Source organism: Procambarus clarkii, chromosome 10 (assembly GCF_040958095.1).
Source record: "Procambarus clarkii isolate CNS0578487 chromosome 10, FALCON_Pclarkii_2.0, whole genome shotgun sequence".
NCBI lineage: Eukaryota > Metazoa > Arthropoda > Malacostraca > Decapoda > Cambaridae > Procambarus > Procambarus clarkii.
The window spans coordinates 40,151,064-40,174,294 of NC_091159.1; the positions used below are offsets into that span (position 1 = coordinate 40,151,064).

At 46.1% G+C, this 23,231-nt stretch overlaps 1 protein-coding gene across 1 annotated transcript; it reads left to right on the plus strand.

Annotated features, from left to right (window-relative positions):
* The first annotated feature begins 5,030 nt into the window (after positions 1–5,030).
* On the plus strand, positions 5,031–22,606 carry LOC123750589 (uncharacterized). Its single transcript, XM_069322338.1, has 2 exons — positions 5,031–5,042; positions 22,052–22,606. The coding sequence occupies exons 1-2, from the start codon at positions 5,031–5,033 to the stop codon at positions 22,604–22,606; spliced, it is 567 nt and encodes a 188-aa protein (XP_069178439.1).
* The last annotated feature ends 625 nt before the right edge of the window (positions 22,607–23,231 follow it).

Below are 23,231 nucleotides of genomic sequence, written 5' to 3' on the forward strand. Positions count from 1 at the left end.
ATTTATTTCTGTATGTAACTCTCTCTATGTGTCTGTGTCCCTCTGCGTCTGTATCTCTGTCTCTGTATCTCTGTCTCTGTGTCTCTGTCTCTGTGTCTGTGACTCTCTTTATCTTCGTATACTTTTATCACCAAGGATTCTACCGGGCTCAGATGGATATTCCGGCTAGCATTTTGCAAGATTGGACTGGGAATATGTCTGTCTGTCTGTCTGTCTGTGTGTCTGTGTGTCTGTCTGTCTGGTCTGTCTGTATGTTTCTCTCTCCCTCCCTGCACCTCTCTCTCTCTCTCTCTCTCTCTCTCTCTCTCTCTCTCTCTCTCTCTCTCTCTCTCTCTCTCTCTCTCTCTCTCTCTCTCTCTTTCTTCTCTTTCTCATCTTTGTCCCTTTTCCTCCCCCTCCGTCTCTCTCTCTGCTTCTCTCTGTGTCTCCCAGGCGGCTCGGGCTCTCTGTGATGGGTGACGCAAGAAGACTGGATTGCAAATTATTATTTGCATGAATCAATCAAGAGGCCTTGATTTGATGAGACCTTGAAAGAGAGAGAACGAGTGAAGCAAGATAAGGAGAGAGAGAAGGAAAGAGAGAGGGAAGAGGACGAGATAGAACGCAAAATAATAGATAGGCGAATTGGGACGAGAGTTAGAAGGAATTAAGGTCACGGAAAGAGAGAGAGAGAGAGAGAGAGAGAGAGAGAGAGAGAGAGAGAGAGAGAGAGAGAGAGAGAGAGAGAGAGAGAGAGAGAGAGAGAGAGAGAGAGAGAGAGAGAGAGAGAAATTGACGAAGGACCGAGAAATAGATGGAAGAAAGCGTTATTATTGAGAAAAATAATGTTGTAGGCTCTAATATATATAAATTGAGGAAATGCCAACCGCTACGAGGGTCATTAATTATTTTTCATCACTGTATACTTGAGGTAGTCCATGACCGAGCGGTCACACTGGCAGCCGAGACATCAAATGTTAAGCTTCTGGCGTAATATTGTAACTAATCGTGTAGAATTGTGACACTATCTTACTGCTCCTTGGAGACGTTGACATCTTGGGGATGAAGTCCGACTCGTCGTTAACTACGTCGTTAACGTCATAGTCGTAGACGTATTCTTGACGTCGTTAACGTCGTTAACTTGAAAATGTTCAACGCGTTGAACATTGCAAGTAAGTCAGCCAAGAAACTCATGGCTCTCAAGAGTCCCAATTTCATGGAGAAATAGAAGTTGGAACCCACAACCCAAGGCGCTCAGCCGTCAACATTATTGTCAGCTATCATTCGTTCCGAGGCTGGCTAGTGTTTGGAACTTGTTCTCTCAATATGTGGATACGTGTGAGGTGAAGTCAAGCGACCATGTGAAGGCTCTGGCACACATGTGAAGGCTCTGGCACACATGTGAAGGCTCTGGCACACATGTGAAGGCTCTGGCTCACATGTGAAGGCTCTGGCACACATGTGAAGGCTCTGGCTCACATGTGAAGGCTCTGGCACACATGTGAAGGCTCTGGCACACATGTGAAGGCTCTGGCACACATGTGTAGGCTCTGGCACACATGTGAAGGCTCTGGCTCACATGTGAAGGCTCTGGCACACATGTGAAGGCTCTGGCACACATATGAAGGCTCTGGCACACATATGAAGGCTCTAGCACATATGTGAAGGCTCTGGCACACATATGAAGGCTCTGGGACACATGTGAAGGCTCTGGCCCACATGTGAAGGCTCTGGCTCACATGTGAAGGCTCTGGCTCACATGTGAAGGCTCTGGCACACATGTGAAGGCTCTGGCACACATGTGAAGGCTCTGGCACACATGTGAAGGCTCTGGCTCACATGTGAAGGCTCTGGCACACATGTGAAGGCTCTGGCTCACATGTGAAGGCTCTGGCACACATGTGAAGGCTCTGGCCCACATGTGAAGGCTCTGGCTCACATGTGGCTCCGGCATTACATAACACGGAATTAAGTTCTAACGTTATGAACACTAATAATAATCTCAATACTTTGACCAGTTGCTGGGGTCGGGCTGATGGATGATAATAGTTCTTATTTTAATGCTGTTTGCTCAACACTAATTGGCGACCTTCTTGTCTCCCGTTTCTGCTCTCTATGGTTTTAAATTTTCATATTTTTGTGTCTTTTCTTCCTCTCTCTCTTTCCTTCAAATTCGTTTTCACTTCCTTCGTGTTCGGCTTCACAGTCCTGTGTAATGTTGTTTACTTTATGTCAGTCCTTAGCGACGGTGGGGGCTGTTGGTGCTAGCCTTGTGTGTGGTCAACACCCACACTCTCCACCACAACACCCCACACTCTCCACCACAACACCCACACTCACCACCACAACACCCACACTCTCCACCACAACACCCACACTCACCACCACAACACTCACACTCACCACCACAACACTCACACTCACCACCACAACACCCACACTCACCACCACAACACTCACACTCACCACCACAACACTCACACTCACCACCACAACACCCACACTCTCCACCACAACACTCACACTCACCACCACAACACCCACACTCACCACCACAACACTCACACTCACCACCACAACACCCACACTCTCCACCACAACACCCCACACTCTCCACCACAACACCCACACTCACCACCACAACACCCACACTCACCACCACAACACCCACACTCACCACCACAACACTCACACTCACCACCACAACACCCACACTCACCACCACAACACTCACACTCACCACCACAACACTCACACTCACCACCACAACACTCACACTCACCACCACAACACCCACACTCTCCACCACAACACTCACACTCACCACCACAACACCCACACTCACCACCACAACACTCACACTCACCACCACAACACCCACACTCTCCACCACAACACCCCACACTCACCACCACAACACCCACACTCACCACCACAACACCCACACTCACCACCACAACACCCACACTCACCACCACAACCATCAGAGGCTGGGGGATCAGCCATCCCCTCCACTCACCACCACAACACCCACACTCTCCACCACAACACCCCACACTCTCCACCACAACCATCAGAGGCTGGGGGATCAGCCATCCCCTCCACTCTCCACCACAACACCCACACTCTCCACCACAACACTCCACACTCTCCACCACAACCATCAGAGGCTGGGGGATCAACCATCCCCTCCACTCACCACCACAACACGCATTTCGCTTCATCAAAATTGCTCATTCGTGAACAAAAATATACATTTTTCATTCATGGCTGTTTAACTTTGAATTTCACAATTTCCCATCAGCAGTGAAGCAGCGGATGAGAGCTGACAACTGAAGCCAGCCAGCGGTGTATAAAGCTTGGGTTATATTTTGTGTATAGATCTGTATATCTGGTATATTGGCTTGTATTATATGCAAGCCTTACTCATCACAGGCAAGCTTTGCATACTCACTAGGGATCAGCCTTATTCATCAGGGCCAAGCTTTACTCACCAGGGCCAAGCTTTACTCATCAGAGACAAGTTTTATTCATAAGGGGCAGTCTTTTTTTTATCTATACATAAATGCCTATATAAATACACTAGAGGAGTACACGGCAGTGCCCGGGTCTCCTTCCGTTTCTCTCTCTCCCTCCTTCCCTCTCTCTCTCCCAGTCTTTCTCCCTCCCATTCTACTTTCTTCAGATCCATTCTCCTATTTTCCCTCCCATTCTTTGTCCCACGGAGCAAAAGAAACTCGAGTAACATTGAGGTAACATTGAGGCAACATTGAGGTAACATTGAGGCAACATTGAGGCAACATTGAGGCAACATTACTGATGATGAATCTAGGCTGCATCAACGTAATAGACGGTGATTTTACGTCGATAAGAACCGACAATTCGGTTGGAAAACACTCTATGGACAAGCAAACCCACATTTCAGACTCCATAGCAGTTATTGCAATAGGAGCCAAACCTTTCTTAAGGCGGACAGGGGGAGCAGAGTCGCATACAATCACCCTATAACACTCAACATACAATCATAATTCACCATATAAAGCTGTGTGTGGTTACCTGTAACCGTCTGTGCTTTAATCACGTATAGACAGACAGACTTCATCTCATACAAACATACATAAATTCATATATACATACAGAGATGCATAAATTATGCATTGATTCACAGTGACTCGAACTCGAAAGTCGAAAAAAGGTCCAACTTGGAACTCGGAAGTCTGAACACAAAAATACGTGTTTCGAAGCGTTGAAACATTTCCAAGAGCGGAGGAATCAATTAGCGACGCCGACGCTCACACACACGTGTGGGCGCCACCTGCACTATGGGTAATCAACCACTTATGCTGCACTTAACAAACCTTTTCGTAAGGGCTGCTTCCTCAATGGTGAATAGGAGAGAGACTGGATGAGAGAGGGAGTATGAGGTAGAGGGAGGGAGGGAGAGAGGGAGAAAGGCTGAAGTAAGGAGGGATGGGGAATGAGAGAGAGAGAGAGAGAGGGAGAGAGAGAGAGAGAGAGAGAGAGAGAGAGAGAGAGAGAGAGAGAGAGAGAGAGAGAGAGAGAGAGAGAGAGAGAGAGAGAGAGAGAGAGAGAGAGAGAGAGAGAGAGAGAGAGAGAGAGAGAGAGAGAGAGAGAGAGAGAGAGAGAGAGACAAATGGATAGGGACCTGGCATCGCCGGATACCTCCTCTAGTACCCATAATATGTATACTATATGAGTGAATGAATGTTGGTATTTATGTCCAAAGTTGGAGTCCAGATGCTAGGGGCCAGTCTCATGCAACTTGGCAGGAGTAAAAGTCTGGGGTTCGGGACACACATAGGATTTTTTTTATAGAAGCCCTAAGTTAAACACAATAAGAAATATTAGAATTTTCATAGAATATTTTCATAGAATACATGCAAAATATTTGGTGTATTTTCCCAAGAGTTTTTAGCGAGTGTAATAATATATTTTCTGAGAGATCTCTGCAGTTGTTCCTATGCTTCTTAATAAAGCATTATTAGAGAGAAGGAGAAAGAGTGGGGTAAGTGGGGAGGAAGAAGGGGAAGATGAGGAAGGAGGTAAGAAGAGGAGAAAGAGGGAAGAGGGAGAGGAGGGAGGGAGAGAGGGGCGAAGTGAGGGGGGCAAGGGATGGGGAGGACTGGGTCAAGGGGCAAGGTTGCCTGGCACCATCAGGGACCCATTTGTTTATCTGTAAACAAATTGATGAGGTTAATGGCCAGAGGCCTGGTGCTAGCCTCGTCTAACGTTGCAGGGTGAATGGTAGAATGAAGAATATAGGATGGACATAGGGGGGTTTGGGGTCGGTCTCACTGATTTAATTAAAGGCGGGGCTCCGGCATAGTAGTGAAATGTGGCTGGCTGAATCCGTAGAGTTTTGGCACATAGCTAGAAATGTGTGCCCGAGGTTGTTAGTCGAGGAATATGAGGGAAGAAGGTGGGAGAGCCAGACTATCAGGCACCCTCCCAGGTACCTCCTCCCAGTATATATATATATATATATATATATATATATATATATATATATATATATATATGTGCAGCTCTGACTTATAAGTCAGAGCTGCACAAGTTGGCCAAGTATGCAAGACCCGAGTTGCCAGGGATTTTCACTATTTTCAAATATTTCTCTCGAAATTGGTTAATTCCAATTAATAATAATATTATTATATTAACAACTTGAATTGCTGACTTAGTTATGTTAGGTTAGGTTAAGACACGTTACGTTAAGTTAGGTAGGTTATGTTAGGTTTGATGAAATTTCTATGTTAGTTTAACTCAAACTGAATAGAATTATAATCATAAATAAGGTAATGGAAGAGTATAGGATTCCATAAGAGAAATACTGTGAAAAATATAATATTTCAGGGAAATTCGCCTTATTAGGGCACTTGGCCAATAATAAGGTACAACATGCATATATATTGAATATGACTGCATGTTCTGCGTTGATAAATTCCTTGTCTATGGCTTCTATCCCTCCGACTAGTGTACATATTCTAGAGATAATCAACACTACCGAACATTATTTCCGAATTATTTCGGTGTATTTATTACACCGAACGATTCATTATTTCACTAGACGTCAAATCCCTGTTGAACAGTGAACCGTTTGACACCCCTAAACAGATGAGCCAGCACAGAGTACAAACACAGGTGAGAACACACCCCAAATTAAACATATCTGAAGAGACTTTTCGTGTCGCGTACAAAGGAAGAACTTCAGCTGCTATTTGCTAACTTTTACTTGAGTATCATCGAAGAGAGAGTCTTAAGAAGAAGAAGAAGGAGCAAACCAAGACTATACTGACGTTACTGATGTCTATAACCCCATCTACACAGAGTCCGGATGGCTTTGTACCCATCCTGATAAAGCGTTTTTTAAACATTTTTCACACTTTGCAAAAATCCTAATTGTTTTTTTTACTAGTTGTCTAGTGAGCCAGGAACTGAGTCAAAATAGACCAGGAAGTACTGCTTGGATCAAGGGTAAAAACCTTCCTGTAAAAATCTGGAGCTCAAGGTGAGACTGTTGATGGGAAAATTATCCTGTTGTCATGGTGACATCTGAAAGCGGACGATGCTGAGGAAAACAGAGGGAGAGGTGAGGTAATTGCCAGGAGTAGAGAGAGAGAGAGAGAGAGAGAGAGAGAGAGAGAGAGAGAGAGAGAGAGAGAGAGAGAGAGAGAGAGAGAGAGGAGAGAGAGAGAGAGAGAGAGAGAGAGAGAGAGAGAGAGAGAGAGAGAGAGAGAGAGAGAGAGAGAGAGAGAGAGAGAGAGAGAGAGAGAGAGAGAGAGAGAGAGAGGAGAGAGAGAGAGAGAGAGAGAGAGAGAGAGAGAGAGAGAGAGAGAGAGAGAGAGAGAGAGAGAGAGAGAGAGAGAGAGAGAGAATGAGAGAGGTGAGAAAGGGGGGAGGGGGAGGTAAGGTAACGTTTAATTTGACATAAACCAAAATAATGCCTGAAGGTGATGATGTACAATATGATGTCATGGTGTGGCGCCAATAAACACCCTGACGTCACCATCTGGCATTTCTATACACCGTGATATCACAGTCCTTCACCACCACCACTCACACTTCTCAAGGTACTATCTTCTTCTCCTCCTCTCTTGAGGTATATGAGGTAGATAGATAGATATGTAGGTAAGTAGGTAAGTATGTAGGGAGCTGGGTAGGTAGCCGCTGCCTACTGCTGCGTCGGTTACTCACACATCGTCCACTGACTCTCCACTGCCTCGGTCACTCACACATCGTCCACTGACTCTCCACTGCCTCGGTCACTCACACATCGTCCACTGACTCTCCACTGCCTCGGTCACTCACACATCGTCCACTGACTCTCCACTGCCTCGGTCACTCACAAATTAGCCACTGACTCTCCACTGCCTCGGTCACTCACACATCGTCCACTGACTCTCCACTGCCTGCGAACGCGGAGGCAGAAGACTTCCAGGACATTTTCCTTCCTATTTTCCTATAACAAACTTGCGGACTGTACATATTTATATTTATATTAATAGAGCAACGTTTAATTTTCAGAATCTAATTTTTCTAATCAGCAGTGTTGCGAGAATCGGTAATAATGAATATAATACTTGGGTACTAAAAAGGCTGCAGACGTTTTTCTCAAATATACTTCAAAGTTCAATTTAGATGCTCAGTGTGGTGATGGACATGACATGAACCCCACACGTTAATGGGTGTTCTTATTGTGTTGCGTCAACGTTCAGAGTGACGTATAGATGTTTCTTTCCTGATGAAACACACAGAGGTGACTCTGACGTCACAACATGATCCATAAAGTGCCTCTGACGTCACAACATGATCCATAAAGTGCCTCTAATCTCACAACATGATCCATAAAGTGCCTCTAACCTCACAACATGACCCAAAAAGTGCCTTTAACCTCACAACATGACCCATAAAGTGCCTCTAACCTCACAACATGATCCATAAAGTGCCTCTAACCTCACAACATGACCCATAAAGTGACTCTGACCTCACAACATGACCCATAAAGTGACTCTAACCTCACAACATGACCCATAAAGTGACTCTGACCTCACAACATGACCCAAAAAGTGCCTCTAACATCACAACATGACACATAAATTGCCTCTAACCTCACAACATGACCCATAAAGTGCCTCTAACCTCCCAACATGACCCATAAAGTGCCTCTAACATCACAACATGACCCATAAAGTGCCTCTAACATCACAACATGACACATAAAGTGACTCTGACCTCACAACATGGCCTTAGAAAGGAGAACAAAACCTTTGTCAGAAAACAGATAATGCCTCGTCTTCCTCTGAGAATTACTCCACTACTCTGCACAATCTCTCGGTCCTCGTGGCAACAAAAAGATTATCTCGAAGGGAGTCGATTTCCATCTTTTTCAACACAATCCTTGAGTAAATTAATATATTTCCCTTCTGACAATGAGTATGCAATATATTATTGCACAAAGAAAGACTTTCACTAAAAATATACATTCTCATTTTCTAATTGTAAGCTATAAGTTTCAAAGTGAACGTCTTTTCAATCCAGCCACAAGTACAGTGATTTGAATAACTCACTTTCGAAAACTACGTCTAAATCTGACTCAGAATAAATCTATAGAGCTTTTCCTGGCCAGCTATATGTAAGAAACTGTTCAGTCAGTTTATAGATCATCTTGGTTGTCACAGTTGAGTAGGTCAGAGGCTGGCAGACCTGTGTGTGTGTGTGTGGAGCTGTACTCACCGAATTGTGCTTGCGGGGGTTGAGCTTTGGCTCTTTGGTCCCGCCTCTCAACTGTCAATTAACTGGTGTACAGCTGTGGTTGTTGGTGCTTAACACCTCACTATGTTAGTACGCCTTATAGTCCAGGACTATAGCAAACTCTCCAGGTGTTGACACCTGACCCTACACCTGACCGTACACCTGACAGTACACCTGACCGCACACCTGACAGTACACTTGACCGTACACCTGACAGTACACCTGACTGTACACCTGACCCTACACCTGACTGTACACCTGACCGTGCACCTGACTGTACACCTGACTACACTTTACCGTATACCTGACTGTACACTTTACCGAGCACCTGACTGTACACCTGACCGTACACCTGACTGTACACCTGATGTACACCTGACTGCACACCTGACTGTACACCTGACTGTGCAAATGACTGTGCACCTGACTGTACACCTGACCATACACCTGACCATACACGTGACTGTACACCTGACCATACACGTGACTGTACACCTGACTACATTTTACCGTACACCTGACCTTCTGTGTATCCCATTGTTCTGGTAATAATATTTGTCGTTCACTGTAACATGTTTCTAGACACTTGAACATGACAATCCAAGTCCTTAGACTTTAACTCTGACCTTTGTTTGCATCATTATTGTAATTATTATTATTATTGTAATTATTATTATTATTATTATTATTATTATTATTATTATTATTATTATTATTATTATTATTATTACACAGACTACAATAGGTAACAGTTTTTGGTCCTTGTGTAATGTTGATTTCTTATTGGTTTTGTCTCACAAGTATATAAAAAGTCTCTTATTTCCCCTCAAACTTTGCTTTAACATTTTCCAGTTGATTTTAATTATTATTAAATAACACAGGATTTAGTGTTAGTTTTGAAGACACGACGCCTGAGCCTGACTTACCCTCACAGTATAGAACTTGGGCCCGGTGTGTGAGTCATGTGAGTTTAGTACTGACCTTGTGGCTCTCTCGTCTGTGAAGTATGTGACATATCTTTCAGATGTGCAGGCGATGAGTCACAATAACGTGGCTAAAGTATGTTGACCAGACCACACACTAGAAGGTGAAGGGACGACGACGTTTCGGTCCGTCCTGGACCATTCTCAAGTCGATTCTTTCAGATAGGCGCGGTGGGACCTGTTTGAGCTGTAGTGGTGGTGGTGTGAGGGTCATGCAGGAAGTAGGCACAACAAAAGCCTTTCGTTTGATCATTTGTGATATTGGTAGTTAGTGGAGACCTCTGGTGGTGGGTCATATCACCAGAGGTCAGGCTCTGACCTCTGGTGAGTCAGACTCAGACCTCTGGTGAGTCAGGCTCTGACCTCTGGTGAGTCAGACTCTGACCTCTGGTGAGTCAGACTCTGACCTCTGGTGAGTCAGGCTCTGACCTCTGGTGAGTCAGATTCATGAGGTAGCCAGCACACATTTATCTCACATATGTGAGTGAGATGTGTTTTGGTACTCCTCAGTGTAAGGTGTGAGAGTGTGCTCTGGCAGAGATGGTAGTGCTGCCTCTCCTCACCACACTGAGATATGCACCTCGGGTACACACGATGGACACATTCCTATTTTTAAACTGTGTTGGGAGCGCGCGTTGACAAGCGGGATTCCACCCTCGTATTGAAAGTGCGAGACCATCTCGTCCATCAGCGCCGCACAGCCACCTAGCAACGCGAGCATCACATCCACACATGCACAAAGAGATCACAGTAACGTGACATATATACGAGGAAACATATGCAGCACGATGGGGGGTCGAACCAGCGTAGTCCATGGATTAAGGTGCGCGTTTGGGGTCACCCAGGACGCTGGTTCGATCCCTATCCTACTTTAAACATTTGTTTAATCTCCAGAAATATTCACTCTATTTTTACATTATAATTTGATGATAAAATCCGACATAAATCTACAGTCAGCAGCTCACGTTTTGTAAAGAAAAAAGGTTCATTTAATGATAAAATACATTTTCACAGTTCACACATCAGAGGAATTTTTTTTAAAGTTAAAAGTTTAAGCTTATATCTGACAATTGCTTCTTCTTAAGTTCATAGTGTAAACAATGCTTTTTAACAACACAGCCTCATATATACAGCTAACAAAGTCGGCCTGACTAATTAAAACTTATAATCTTCCAAAGTTATTAATGGGCTTTTTATTAATACAGTTTTAACTTTTCTTAAATTAGTAGTCACACACACACACACGCGCGCGAGCTTGGGCTTATGTGTGTGACTACCCATTGTTTCGTGTTCTGTCTTGTGTTTGTCACAAGTTTGTTCACCTCACCCAAAACTTTTGTACCATATCACCTCACCCAAAACTTTTGTACCATATCACCTCACCCAAAACTTTTGTACCATATCACCTCACCCAAAACTTTTGTACCATATCACCTCACCCAAAACTTTTGTACCATATCACCTCACCCAAAACTTTTGTACCATATCACCTCACCCAAAACTTTTGTACCATATCACCTCACCCAAAACTTTTGTACCATATCACCTCACCCAAAACTTTTGTACCATATCACCTCACCCAAAACGAGTATATGTACGATGAATTTGTGTGTAAATTAAGTCTTTGAAAATGTAATTTACCATTACGAAACGCGTTCAGGCGTCAGAAAATAAATAAAAATGAATTTTGGAGAATTGATATTTCCATTACCACCGACAGTGAAGAAAAACATACGAAATATTGAGAAAATTTGTGTTAGAATTATTAATCTTACCTTTTCGGTCATATTCAACAACATATGTTTACAAGAAAGGCTCCTACCAAAATATACTATTGTATATATATATATATATATATATATATATATATATATATATATATATATATATATATATATATATATATATATGCGAACAAGCCTGAATGGTCCGCAGGCATACATGCAACTGAAAACTCGGCATACATGCAACCATCACGACCGACCATCAGGTGCATATATGCCTGGGAACCTTTCAGGTTTGTTCGCATTTGTGTTCCTCACGTGTGCCCCAAAGAATGAGATGATTTGGTAAAATACTATGCCCAAGATTATCATCAGAGTGCCGGCGGGAGGATGGGGAGATGGTAGCCTCGGCTACCATGAGCTTTTGTCCGGTCGTGATGGTCGAGTGGATTAGGTGCCCTGTACACCAGTTGCATAGCTCCTGGCAGTATGGGTTCGAGTCACTTCTGGGGTGTGAGTTTTCAGTTATATATCTATATCTATATCTATATATATATATATATATATATATATATATATATATATATATATATATATATATATATATATATATATATATATATATATATATATATATATATATATATATATATATATATATATATATATGATGCCCTGAAAATGGATCATATTGCTGTTGACCTGCTCGATTTTTTCAACACCTCGGGTATTAATAGTCAATCAAGAGAACTGTTCGAGTTCGCTGACACCTCCTCTGTTGCCGCTGATATCAAAGGACTTCCCTGTCATGGAGAAAATCCAATATTGAACTCGTAACATCTCTATAAATATCACATAACTCTCATATTGGGTCTGTGTCGGAGTTCTTGTCCGGAAATAACACAAAAAATGATGGAATTTAGTGTGTCCATCTGCGAGTGTGTTGTAATGTGTGTGTTATATTGGCTCTGTTAAGAGCAACTCCGGAGAGTTAACTAAAGATAAGAAGGTTACCAGTGGTTTAACACACACACACACACAGACACACACACACTCACACACACACACACACACACACACACACACACACACACACACACACACACACACACACACACACACACACACACACACACACAGACACACACACACACACACACACACACACACACACACACACACACACACACACACACACACACACACACACACACACACACACACACACATGGGAGATGGGAATGCTACTGTGGAGGGGACCACCACAACCCAGATCTCATTTGCTGAAATGCTTAAAAAGAGCCCTGAAGCTAGGTCTGCGGTTAAGGAAGTTGCCATGGAAGTGGCTTCCTCTCAGGAAGCAGCTAGATGTACTAGCCGGCTGATAGAGAGAAATAGAGCAGTAGTAGTAGCAGGCATTGAAGAACAAACAGGGACCAGACCAAAGGAGCGGAGAGACAAGGACAAAAACATGATTAAAGAGATCCTTAAAGAGGTAAGGATGGAGGGAGCTGAGCGAAATGTTGAAAAGGTTTTCAGGCTTGGAAAGTACAACAAGGACAGAGACCGAATGATAAAGGTGGTTTTCATGAGCGAAATCGCGAAAGAGGAACTGCTAGCAAGGAAGTGTTGTCTAAAAGGTGTAGAGAAGTTCAAGAAAATATTCCTGCAGAGGGATATGACAAGGGAAGAGAGAATACGGACAGCAGACGCGAGGAAGGAGCGCAGGGAGAGAGAAGGAAATCAGAGTACCACAACCCAGAACCCTACAATCCCAGAGCGAAGTGGAGAACCCTCCTCAAACAGTGCAACAGCCACAGGGATTGGGGCACCACCCCCAAATTCTACCCAACAGACACCCAACCTGCCCCATCCCCTGTCAGCCCCCCACTAAGTACCCACCTAGGGCACCCTCCCCCCACTCACCCCCCTTCTTCCCCTCACCCCTCTCCCCAGGACCTCCCTTCCCCCCCATCCCCCATGCCCTCCCTTCTCCCACATGCCTTCCCGTCTCTCTCACCCCCATGCCCTCCCTTCTCCCCCTCCCCCCTAAGCCCCCCACTCTCCCCCACCCCACCTAAGTCTTCCCCTCTCCCCCACTCCCCTAAACCCTCCCCTCTTCCTCACCCACCTCAGCCCTCCCTTTTCCCCCACGCCCCCCAAGCCCTCCACCCTTTTCTCTCCCCCCAAGCCCCCCCATCTCCCCTATCCCCCACAGCCTCTCCTCCCCCCATGCTTCCCCAACCCTCCCTCTCTTACCCACCCCCTGTACCCTCCCCCTCTTATCCACCCCCTGTACCCTCCCCCTCTTATCCACCCCCTGTACCCTCCCCCTCTTATCCACCCCCTGTACCCTCCCCCTCTCCCACACCACCCCAAGCCCTCCCTCCTCCACCAATCCCCCCGTGCCAGGTCCCCCCAGCTCCCACTCACCCCAGATCCCAAAGGTCCCCCCCAGAAAAGAAGCAGAAGAGAGTCAGTTTCAGGGTGATGTACTCGAACATAGATGGGATCACAAGCAAGACAAGTGAACTAAGGGAAAGAGCACAAGAAGTTAACCCAGATGTAATCGGACTCACTGAAACAAAACTCTCTGGAATCATAACGAATGCCGTGTTTCCCCAGGAGTATACAGTAATAAGGAAAGAGAGGGAAGGTAGAGGAGGAGGCGGAGTGGCCCTACTCATGAGAAGGGAATGGAGTTTTAAGGAGATGGCCATCCCGGGCTGTGAGGAGTTCAGAGACTACATAGCAGGCACCATAACAATGGGAGGACCAAGAATAGTAGTAGCAGTAATATACAACCCTCCACCAAATGACAGGAGACCCAGTCAAGAGTATGAAAACAACAACAAGGCAGTTAACACTATAATTGAGAGGGCAGCCTCTGCTGCCTGTAGAAATAGATCCCACCTGCTCATCATGGGCGACTTCAATCACGGAAAGATTGACTGGGAGAACAAGGAACCGCATGGAGGCGAGGATACGTGGAGAGCCAAACTATTGGAGGTGGTGACAAGCAACTTTTTAACGCAGCATGTCGGAGAACCCACAAGGATGAGAGGCAATGACGAACCAGCGAGACTCGACCTAGTCTTCACTCTGAACGACTCCGACATAAGAGAAATCGGTTTTGAGGACCCAGTAGGAATGAGCGACCACAGTGTACTGGTGTTTGAGTACTTGATTGAAGAAGGGTTATTGAACTCGAGGAGGGATACCGAAACCAAAAGGTTAGCTTACCGAAAGGGAATCTATGAGGGGATAAGAAAATTCCTAACAGATATAACATGGGAAACAGAGCTCAGGGGAAAGACGGCCCAAGATATGATGGATTACATCACGCAGAAGTGCAAGGACGCAGCAAACAAGTTTGTCCCAGTCCAAAAGGAAAACAGAGAAATGAAGATGAGAAACCCATGGTTTAATCAAAGATGTAGGCTAGCTAAGCAGCAAAGTAAAAGGGCATGGAGAAACTATAAGAATAACAGGACACTGGAGAGCAGAGAAAGATACCAGAATGCCAGGAATGAATATGTCAGGATGAGAAGAGAGGCAGAAAGACAATACGAAAATGACATCGCAAGCAAGGCAAAGACTCAGCCTAAATTGTTGCATAGCCACATTAGGAGAAAAACAACAGTAAAGGAACAGGTTATGAGATTAAGGATAGGGGCGGAAGGATTCACTACAAATGACAAGGAAGTGTGTGAGGAATTGAATAAGAAATTCCAGGAGGTCTTCACCTTAGAACAAGGAGAAATTCCAGAGGTAAGTGAGGGAATAGCTAACCAGGAACCACTGGAAGAGTTTGAGATTACCAGTGGGGAAGTAAGGAAGTGTTTACTAGAGTTGGACGTGACGAAGGCTATAGGCCCAGATGGAATCTCCCCTTGGGTTCTAAAGGAAGGAGCAAGAGAACTGAGCCTACCACTCTCCATAGTGTATAACAAATCACTGGCAACAGGGGAACTGCCAGATACTTGGAAAGCAGCTAACGTAGTCCCGATATACAAGAAAGGGGATAGACAGGAGGCACTGAACTACAGGCCAGTGTCCCTAACCTGCATACCATGCAAGCTGATGGAGAAGATTGTGCGAAAAAAACTAGTGGAGCATCTGGAGCGAAGGAACTTTGTAACACAGCATCAACATGGGTTCAGGGATGGCAGGTCCTGCCTCACAGGGTTACTTGAATTCTGCGGAAATGGAAGTTTGATGAGCTGGAAAATCCGGGTACCAATGAAAGCACAAGCTTCATACATGGAACCCTGACAGTGGATGGGAAGAAGATTGTAATCTTGATACTCTACAATCCCCCACCAAACAGTAGAAGGCCCAGGCAGGAGTACGAGGACAGCAACAAGACATGTATGGATGAACTGCAGAGGGCAGCAACTTTAGCGCATAGAATGAGAGCGAAGCTGCTGGTCATGGGGGACCTAAATCACGGAGAGATAGATTGGGAAACGAGGAATCCCCATGGCGGGGAGGAGACCTGGGGAGCGAAGCTGGTAGACGTTATTGACAGGAATTTCCTAACACAGCATGTGAAAGAAGATACTAGGGAAAGAGGAGGGGATACGCCCAGCCTATTAGATCTCATTATCACTCAGAATGTAGAAGACATCGAGCAGTTGGAACATGAAATACCACTAGGAGCTAGTGACCATTGTGTCCTAGCCTTTGACTACATGATGGAGCTTAAAATTGTGACCAAAGGACAAGAGGTCCGGGAAAGGAGACTTGATTACAGAAAAGGGGACTACAGAGGGATAAGGGACTACCTGGGAGAAGTGCAGTGGGAGGAAGAACTTAGAGGAAAAACAGTGCAAGGTATGATGACCCAAGTCATATTGAAATGCAAGGAGGCTGAAGATAGATTTATTCCAACAATAAAGAAAAAAAGCAGGAGGGAATATAATAACCCATGGTTTAATAGACAGTGTCAGGAAGCAAAGGTGAGAAGCAGGAGGGAGTGGAGGAAGTACAGAAGACAAAGGACAGAGGACAACAGGATTAGATGTAACAGAGCTAGGAATGATTACATTAACATAAGACGAGTGTCGGAAAGAAATTATGAGAACGATATTGCAGTCAAAGCGAAAAAGCAACCAAAATTACTACATAGCCATATAAGAAGGAAGATGTCGGTAAATGACCAAGTGACAAGACTGAGGAAAACAGAAGGGGCATATACAGAAAGCGACAAGGAAATCTGCGAGGTACTGAATGCAAAATTCCATGGAGTGTTCACTACCGAGCCTGAGCAGCTCCCATTGTTAGAAGAGATTACCCAAGATGAAAGACTATCAGATATAGAGGTGACAGCAGAGGATGTAATGAAACAGTTGACAACACTGGATGCAAATAAAGCTGTTGGACCAGACAAAGTATCACCGTGGATACTTAAAGAGGCAGCGCAGGCTCTCAGCGTGCCTCTGGCAATGATCTTCAATGAGTCACTTATGTCGGGAGAATTGCCCAGTTGCTGGAAGGAGGCAAATGTCGTACCGATTTTCAAAAAGGGGGATAGGGAGGAGGCACTTAACTACAGACCCGTATCACTGACAAGCATCCCCTGCAAAATACTTGAAAGAATAATTAGGCTAAGACTTGTTGAGCACCTGGAGAGCATTGGGTTTGTAAACAAGCACCAACATGGGTTCTGGACAGGGAAATCATGCCTAACAAACCTTTTAGAATTCTATGATAAAGTAACAAGGATAAGGCAGGACAGAGAAGGCTGGGCAGACTGCATATTTCTTGACTGCCAAAAGGCCTTTGATACGGTACCGCACATGAGACTGCTATACAAACTTGAGAGGCAGGCAGGAGTAAGCGGAAAGGCCCTAGTATGGGTGAAGAACTACCTAACAGGAAGGAGCCAGAGGGTAATGGTAAGGGGCGAAAAGTCGGACTGGCGAACAGTAACAAGTGGAGTACCTCAAGGATCGGTGCTGGGACCAATCCTCTTACTAATTTACGTAAATGATATGTTTACAGGAGTGGAATCATACATGTCAATGTTTGCAGATGACGCAAAATTAATGAGAAGAGTTGTGACAGACGAGGATTGTAGGATCCTCCAAGAGGACTTACACAGGCTGCAGAGATGGTCAGAGAAATGGCTACTGGAGTTTAACACCAGTAAATGTAAAGTTATGGAAATGGGATCAGGTGACAGGAGACCAAAGGGACAGTACACAATGAAGGGGAACAGCCTACCTGTAACGATTCGAGAAAGAGACCTGGGAGTGGATGTGACACCCAATCTAACTCCTGAGGCACATATAAATAGGATAACGACAGCAGCGTACTCTACACTGGCGAAAATTAGAACTTCATTCAGAAACCTAAATGAGGAAGCTTTTAGGGCGCTTTACACTGCCTACGTGAGACCCGTCTTAGAGTATGCCGCGCCATCATGGAGCCCCCACCTGAAGAAACACATAAAGAAACTGGAGAAGGTTCAGAGGTTTGCGACGAGGCTTGTCCCAGAGCTACGAGGGATGGGATATGAAGAGCGGCTGAAGGAACTGAACCTTACGACACTAGAGAAAAGAAGGGAGAGAGGAGATATGATAGGGACATATAAAATACTCAGGGGAATTGACAAAGTGGAAATAGATGAAATGTTCACACGTAATAATAACAGAACGAGGGGACATGGGTGGAAACTGGAAACTCAGATGAGTCACAGAGATGTTAGGAAGTTTTCTTTTAGCGTGAGAGTAGTAGAAAAATGGAATGCACTTGGGGAACAGGTTGTGGAAGCAAATACTATTCATACTTTTAAAACTAGGTATGATAGGGAAATGGGACAGGAGTCATTGCTGTAAACAACCGATAGCTAGAAAGGCGGGATCCAAGAGTCAATGCTCGATCCTGCAAGCACATATAGGTGAGTACATATAGGTGAGTACACACACACACACACACACACACACACACACACACACACACAGAGACACACACACACACACACACACACACACACACACACACACACACACACACACACACACACACACACACACACACACACACACACACACACACACACACACTGGCCCCCCCCACACACACATGCCCCACCCCCACACTCAAACATGCCCCCCCCACACACAAACACACATGCACACATGCTCCACTAATACACACACACACCATGCACACTACAAATGTCATGTCATTAGTAGGGCCACATGAGTGGCCACACTAATGAGAAAGGAATGGAGTTTCAAGGAGACGGTCATCCCGGGTTGTGAGGGCTTCAGAGACTACATAACAGGCACCATGACAATGGGAGGACCAAAAGTAGTAGTAACAGTGATATATAACTGTTGGTATATATCGTATATGTTGTTATATATACAAACGCGGTTGTTCAACGTCCTCCCAGCAAGCATAAGAAATATTGCCGGAACAACCGTGGACATTTTCAAGAGGAAACTAGATTTATTCCTCCAAGGAGTGCCGGACCAACCGGGCTGTGGTGGGTATGTGGGCCTGCGGGCCGCTCCAAGCAACAGCCTGGTGGACCAAACTTTCACAAGTCAAGCCTGGCCTCGGGCCGGGCTTGGGGAGTAGAAGAACTCCCAGAACCCCATCAACCAGGTATCAACCAGGTATCAACCAGATAACCCTCCACTAAATGCCAGAAGACCCAGGCAAGAGTATGACAACAACATGTCAGCTAACACTATAATTGAGAGGGCAGCCTCTGCTGCCTGTAGAAATAGATCCAATCTGCTCATCATGGGGGACTTCAATCACGGAAGGATAGAATGGGAGAACAAGGAATCGCATGGAGGAGAGGATACATGGAGAGCCAAACTAATGGAGGTGGCGACCAGAAAGTTTTTAAGCCAACATGTCAGGGAACCTACTAGGATGAGAGGAAACGATGAACCAGCGAGACTCAACCTAGTCTTCATTCTGAACGAAATGGGCTAATAGTAGCAAAAGTAGCCCAATTTTTTGGGAAGGGGGAGGGGGGGTAGGGGGGATGGGTAGGGGGGGGAGGGGGTTATCTTACAAAAAATCATAAAATCCTACTAAAAATTAAAGGGTTTTTCTAACCCCCACCCCCTACCACCCCTGTAATTTTTCTTCAATTAAAAAATTCCTTTAATTTTTAGTAGGATTTTTATGATTTTTTTGTAGGATCCCCCCTTCCCATCCCCCTACCACCCCCAACCCCCCCTACCCCCCTACCCCCACCCCCCCCTACCCCCCTCCCCCTTCCCCCCTACCCCGAAACCCCGACCCCCCCCACCACTACCCTCTCCTCCCCTCATTACCCCCCTACCCTCCCTGACCCCGCTGACCCCCCCCACCCCTACCACCCCCCTACCCCCCCCTGTAATTTTTCTTAAACTTTGGCAGCTAGCGGCGAAAATCGCCCGATTTTTGGCCGCTAGCTGCTAAAATCGCCCGATTTTTGGCCGCTAGCGGCAAAAGTCGCCCGATTTTTTACCGCTAGCAGCTAAAATCGCCCGATTTTTCGCCGCTAGCGGCGAACATCGCCCGATTTTTGGCCGTTAGCGGCTAAAAACGCCCGATTTTTTGCTGCAAGCGGCGAAAATCGCCCGATTTTAGGCTGCTAGCTGCAAAAGTCGCCCGATTTTTGGGCCGCTAGCAGCTAAAATCGCCCGATTTTTGGCCGCTTGCGCCGAAAATTGCCCGATTTTTGGCCGTTAGCGGCGAAAATCGCCCGTATTTTGGCTGCAATCGGCGAAAATCGACCGATTTTAGGATGCTAGCGGCGAAAATCGCCCGATTTTTGCCAACTAGCGGGTAAAAACGCCCGATTTTTGGCCGCTAGCGGCGAAAATCGCCCGATTTTAGGGTGTTAGCGGCAAAAGTCGCCCGATTTTTCGCCCGCTAGCGGGTAAAATCGCCCGATTTTTGGCCGCTAGAGGCTAAAATCGCCCGATTTTTGGCCGCTAGCGGCGAAAATCGCCCGATTTTTGGTTGCTAGCGACGAAAGTCACCCGATTTTTGGCCGCTAGCGGCTAAAATCGCCCGATTTTAGGCTGCTAGCGGCGAATATCGCCTGATTTTTGGCCGCTAGCGACGAAAGTCACCCGATTTTTTTACAACTAGCGGCAAAAATCGCCCGATTTTTGGCCGCTAGCTGCAAAAATCGCCCGATTTAGGCTGCTAGCGGCTAAAATCGCCCGATTTGTGGCTGCTAGCGGCGATAATCGCCCGATTTTTGGCCACAAGCGGCTAAAATCGCCCGATTTTAGGCTGCTAGCGGCGAATATCCCCTGATTTTTGGCCACTAGTGACGAAAATCGCGCGATTTTTGGTTGCTAGCGGCGAAAATCGCCCGATTTTTGGCCGCTAGCTGCTGAAATCGCCCGATTTTTGGCCGCTAGAGGCTAAAAACGCATGATTTTTGGCCGCTAGCGCCGAAAATCGCCCGATTTTTGGCCGCTAGCGGCTAAAATCGCCCGATTTTTGGCCGCTAGCGGCTAAAATCGCCCGATTTTTGGCCGCTAGAGGCTAAAATGGACAGTTTTTGGCCGCTAGCGGCTAAAGTCGCCCGATTTTTGGCCGCTAGTGGCGAAAATCGCCCGATTTTAGGCTACTAGCGGCTAAAGTCGCCCGGTTTTTATGGCCGCTAGCGGCGAAAATTGCCCGATTTTTGGCCGCTAGCGACGAATGTCGCCCGATTTTAGGCTACTAGCGGCTAAAATCGCCCGATTTTTGGCCGCTAGCGGCTAAAATCGCCCGATTTTAGGATGCTAGCGGTGAAAATCGCCTGATTTGTGGCCACTAGCGTCAAAAGTCGCCCGATTTTAGGCTGCAGGCGGCAAAAGTCGACCGATTTTTCGCCCGCTAGCGGGTAAAATCGCCCGATTTTTGGCCGCTTGCGTCGAAAATTGCACGAATTTTGGCCGCTAGCGGCGAAAATCGCCCGTTTTCTTGCCGCTAGCGGAGAAAATCGCCAAATTTTTAGCTGCTAGCGGCTAAAATCGCCCGATTTTTGGCCGCTAGCGGCTAAAATCGCCCGATTTAGGTTGCTTGCGGCTAAAATTGCCCGATTTTTGGGCTGCTAGCGGCGAAAATCGCCCGATTTAGGCTGCTAGCGGCTAAAATCGCCCAATTTTATCCGAATTCTGACTCTCTGCACCTATTTTCAGTTTCAAATTACGACTTTTTATACCGAAAATATGCCAATTACTGAAAACGGCGATGGGTCATATTTTGCCCAAACCCCCCTGCAGTTTTTAAAATGTCTGAAATGTCGGAAATTTGACTCCTGAGCGTGATTTTTGAGCCGAATTCTGACTCTCTGCACCAATTTTCAGTTTCAAATTACGACGTTTCATACCGAAAATATGTCAATTACTGTAAACGGCGATGGGTCATATTTTGCCCAAACCCCCCTGCAGTTTTCAAAATGTCTGAAATATCGGAAATTTGACTCCTGAGCGTGATTTTTTATCCGAATTCTGACTCTCTGCACCTATTTTCAGTTTCAAATTACGACTTTTTATAACGAAAATATGCCAATTACTGAAAACGGCGATGGGTCATATTTTGCCCAAACCCCCCTGCAGTTTTTAACCGTCTCCTCAGACGCGGAACCCGTCTTCTCAGACGTGGAACCTGTCTCCTCAGACGCGGAACCTGTGTCCTCAGACGCGGAACCCGTCTCCTCAGACGCGGAACCTGTCTCCTCAGACGCGGAACCTGTCTCCTCAGACGCAGAACCCGTCTTCTCAGACGTGGAACCTGTCTCCTCAGACGCGGAACCTGTCTCCTCAGACGCGGAACCCGTCTTCTCAGACGTGGAACCTGTCTCCTCAGACGCGGAACCTGTCTGCTCAGACGCGGAACCTGTCTCCTCAGACGCGGAACCCGTCTCCTCAGACGTGGAACCTGTCTGCTCAGACGCGGAACCTGTCTCCTCAGACGCGGAACCCGTCTCCTCAGACGCGGAACCTGTCTCCTCAGACGCGGAACCTGTCTCCTCAGACGCGGAACCTGTCTCCTCAGACGCGGAACCTGTCTCCTCATTCGCGGAACCTGTCTCCTCAGACGCGGAACCTGTCTCCTCATTCGCGGAACCTGTCTCCTCATTCGCGGAACCTGTCTCCTCAGACGATCAGAACCCGGGAAACACCATTGTAATTCAAGTCGACTAACATCAAGACTGACGACATGATCTTGAACAAGGACTCACTTGGAGTTCTGTAAACACCACATATAAGCCCAACTGTGGAATGTTCACTACCAGAAAGTCTTGAGAAACTTGTGAAACACACAAGTGAAGCTGTGACAAATCACACAGGTAACACATCGACCTTCAGATAATCAAAAAATTAAATCTTCTTACTAAACCCGCTCCCCATGATTCTGAAAGAGTTCACTGACTCATTGACTCAGCATCAAACTGGAGTTAATTGAACAGATTCAGAGACTAGAATTAAAACCTTCAAGGGCGGAAAAATACCATTAAGTGTCCCAGAGGTAAGTTTCTGCAAAGGAAAAAAATGTCTCGCGTGATGCAAGAGGGCGAGGGAGTGACGCTTGAGCCGGGGACACGACGCTCCCCACTCAAGATTTTGACTTAATATTTTCTAGAGGTTACCAAGACCCCGCTGAGTGCCTGAATGGTGGTCCTTAGTGAGTTATTATGTCGAGCTTGTGACATACGAACGCCTAAACACGAGGGGGGAAGAGAGAGAGGGAGAGAGGGAGAGAGGGAGAGAGAGAGAGAGAGAGAGAGAGAGAGAGAGAGAGAGAGAGAGAGAGA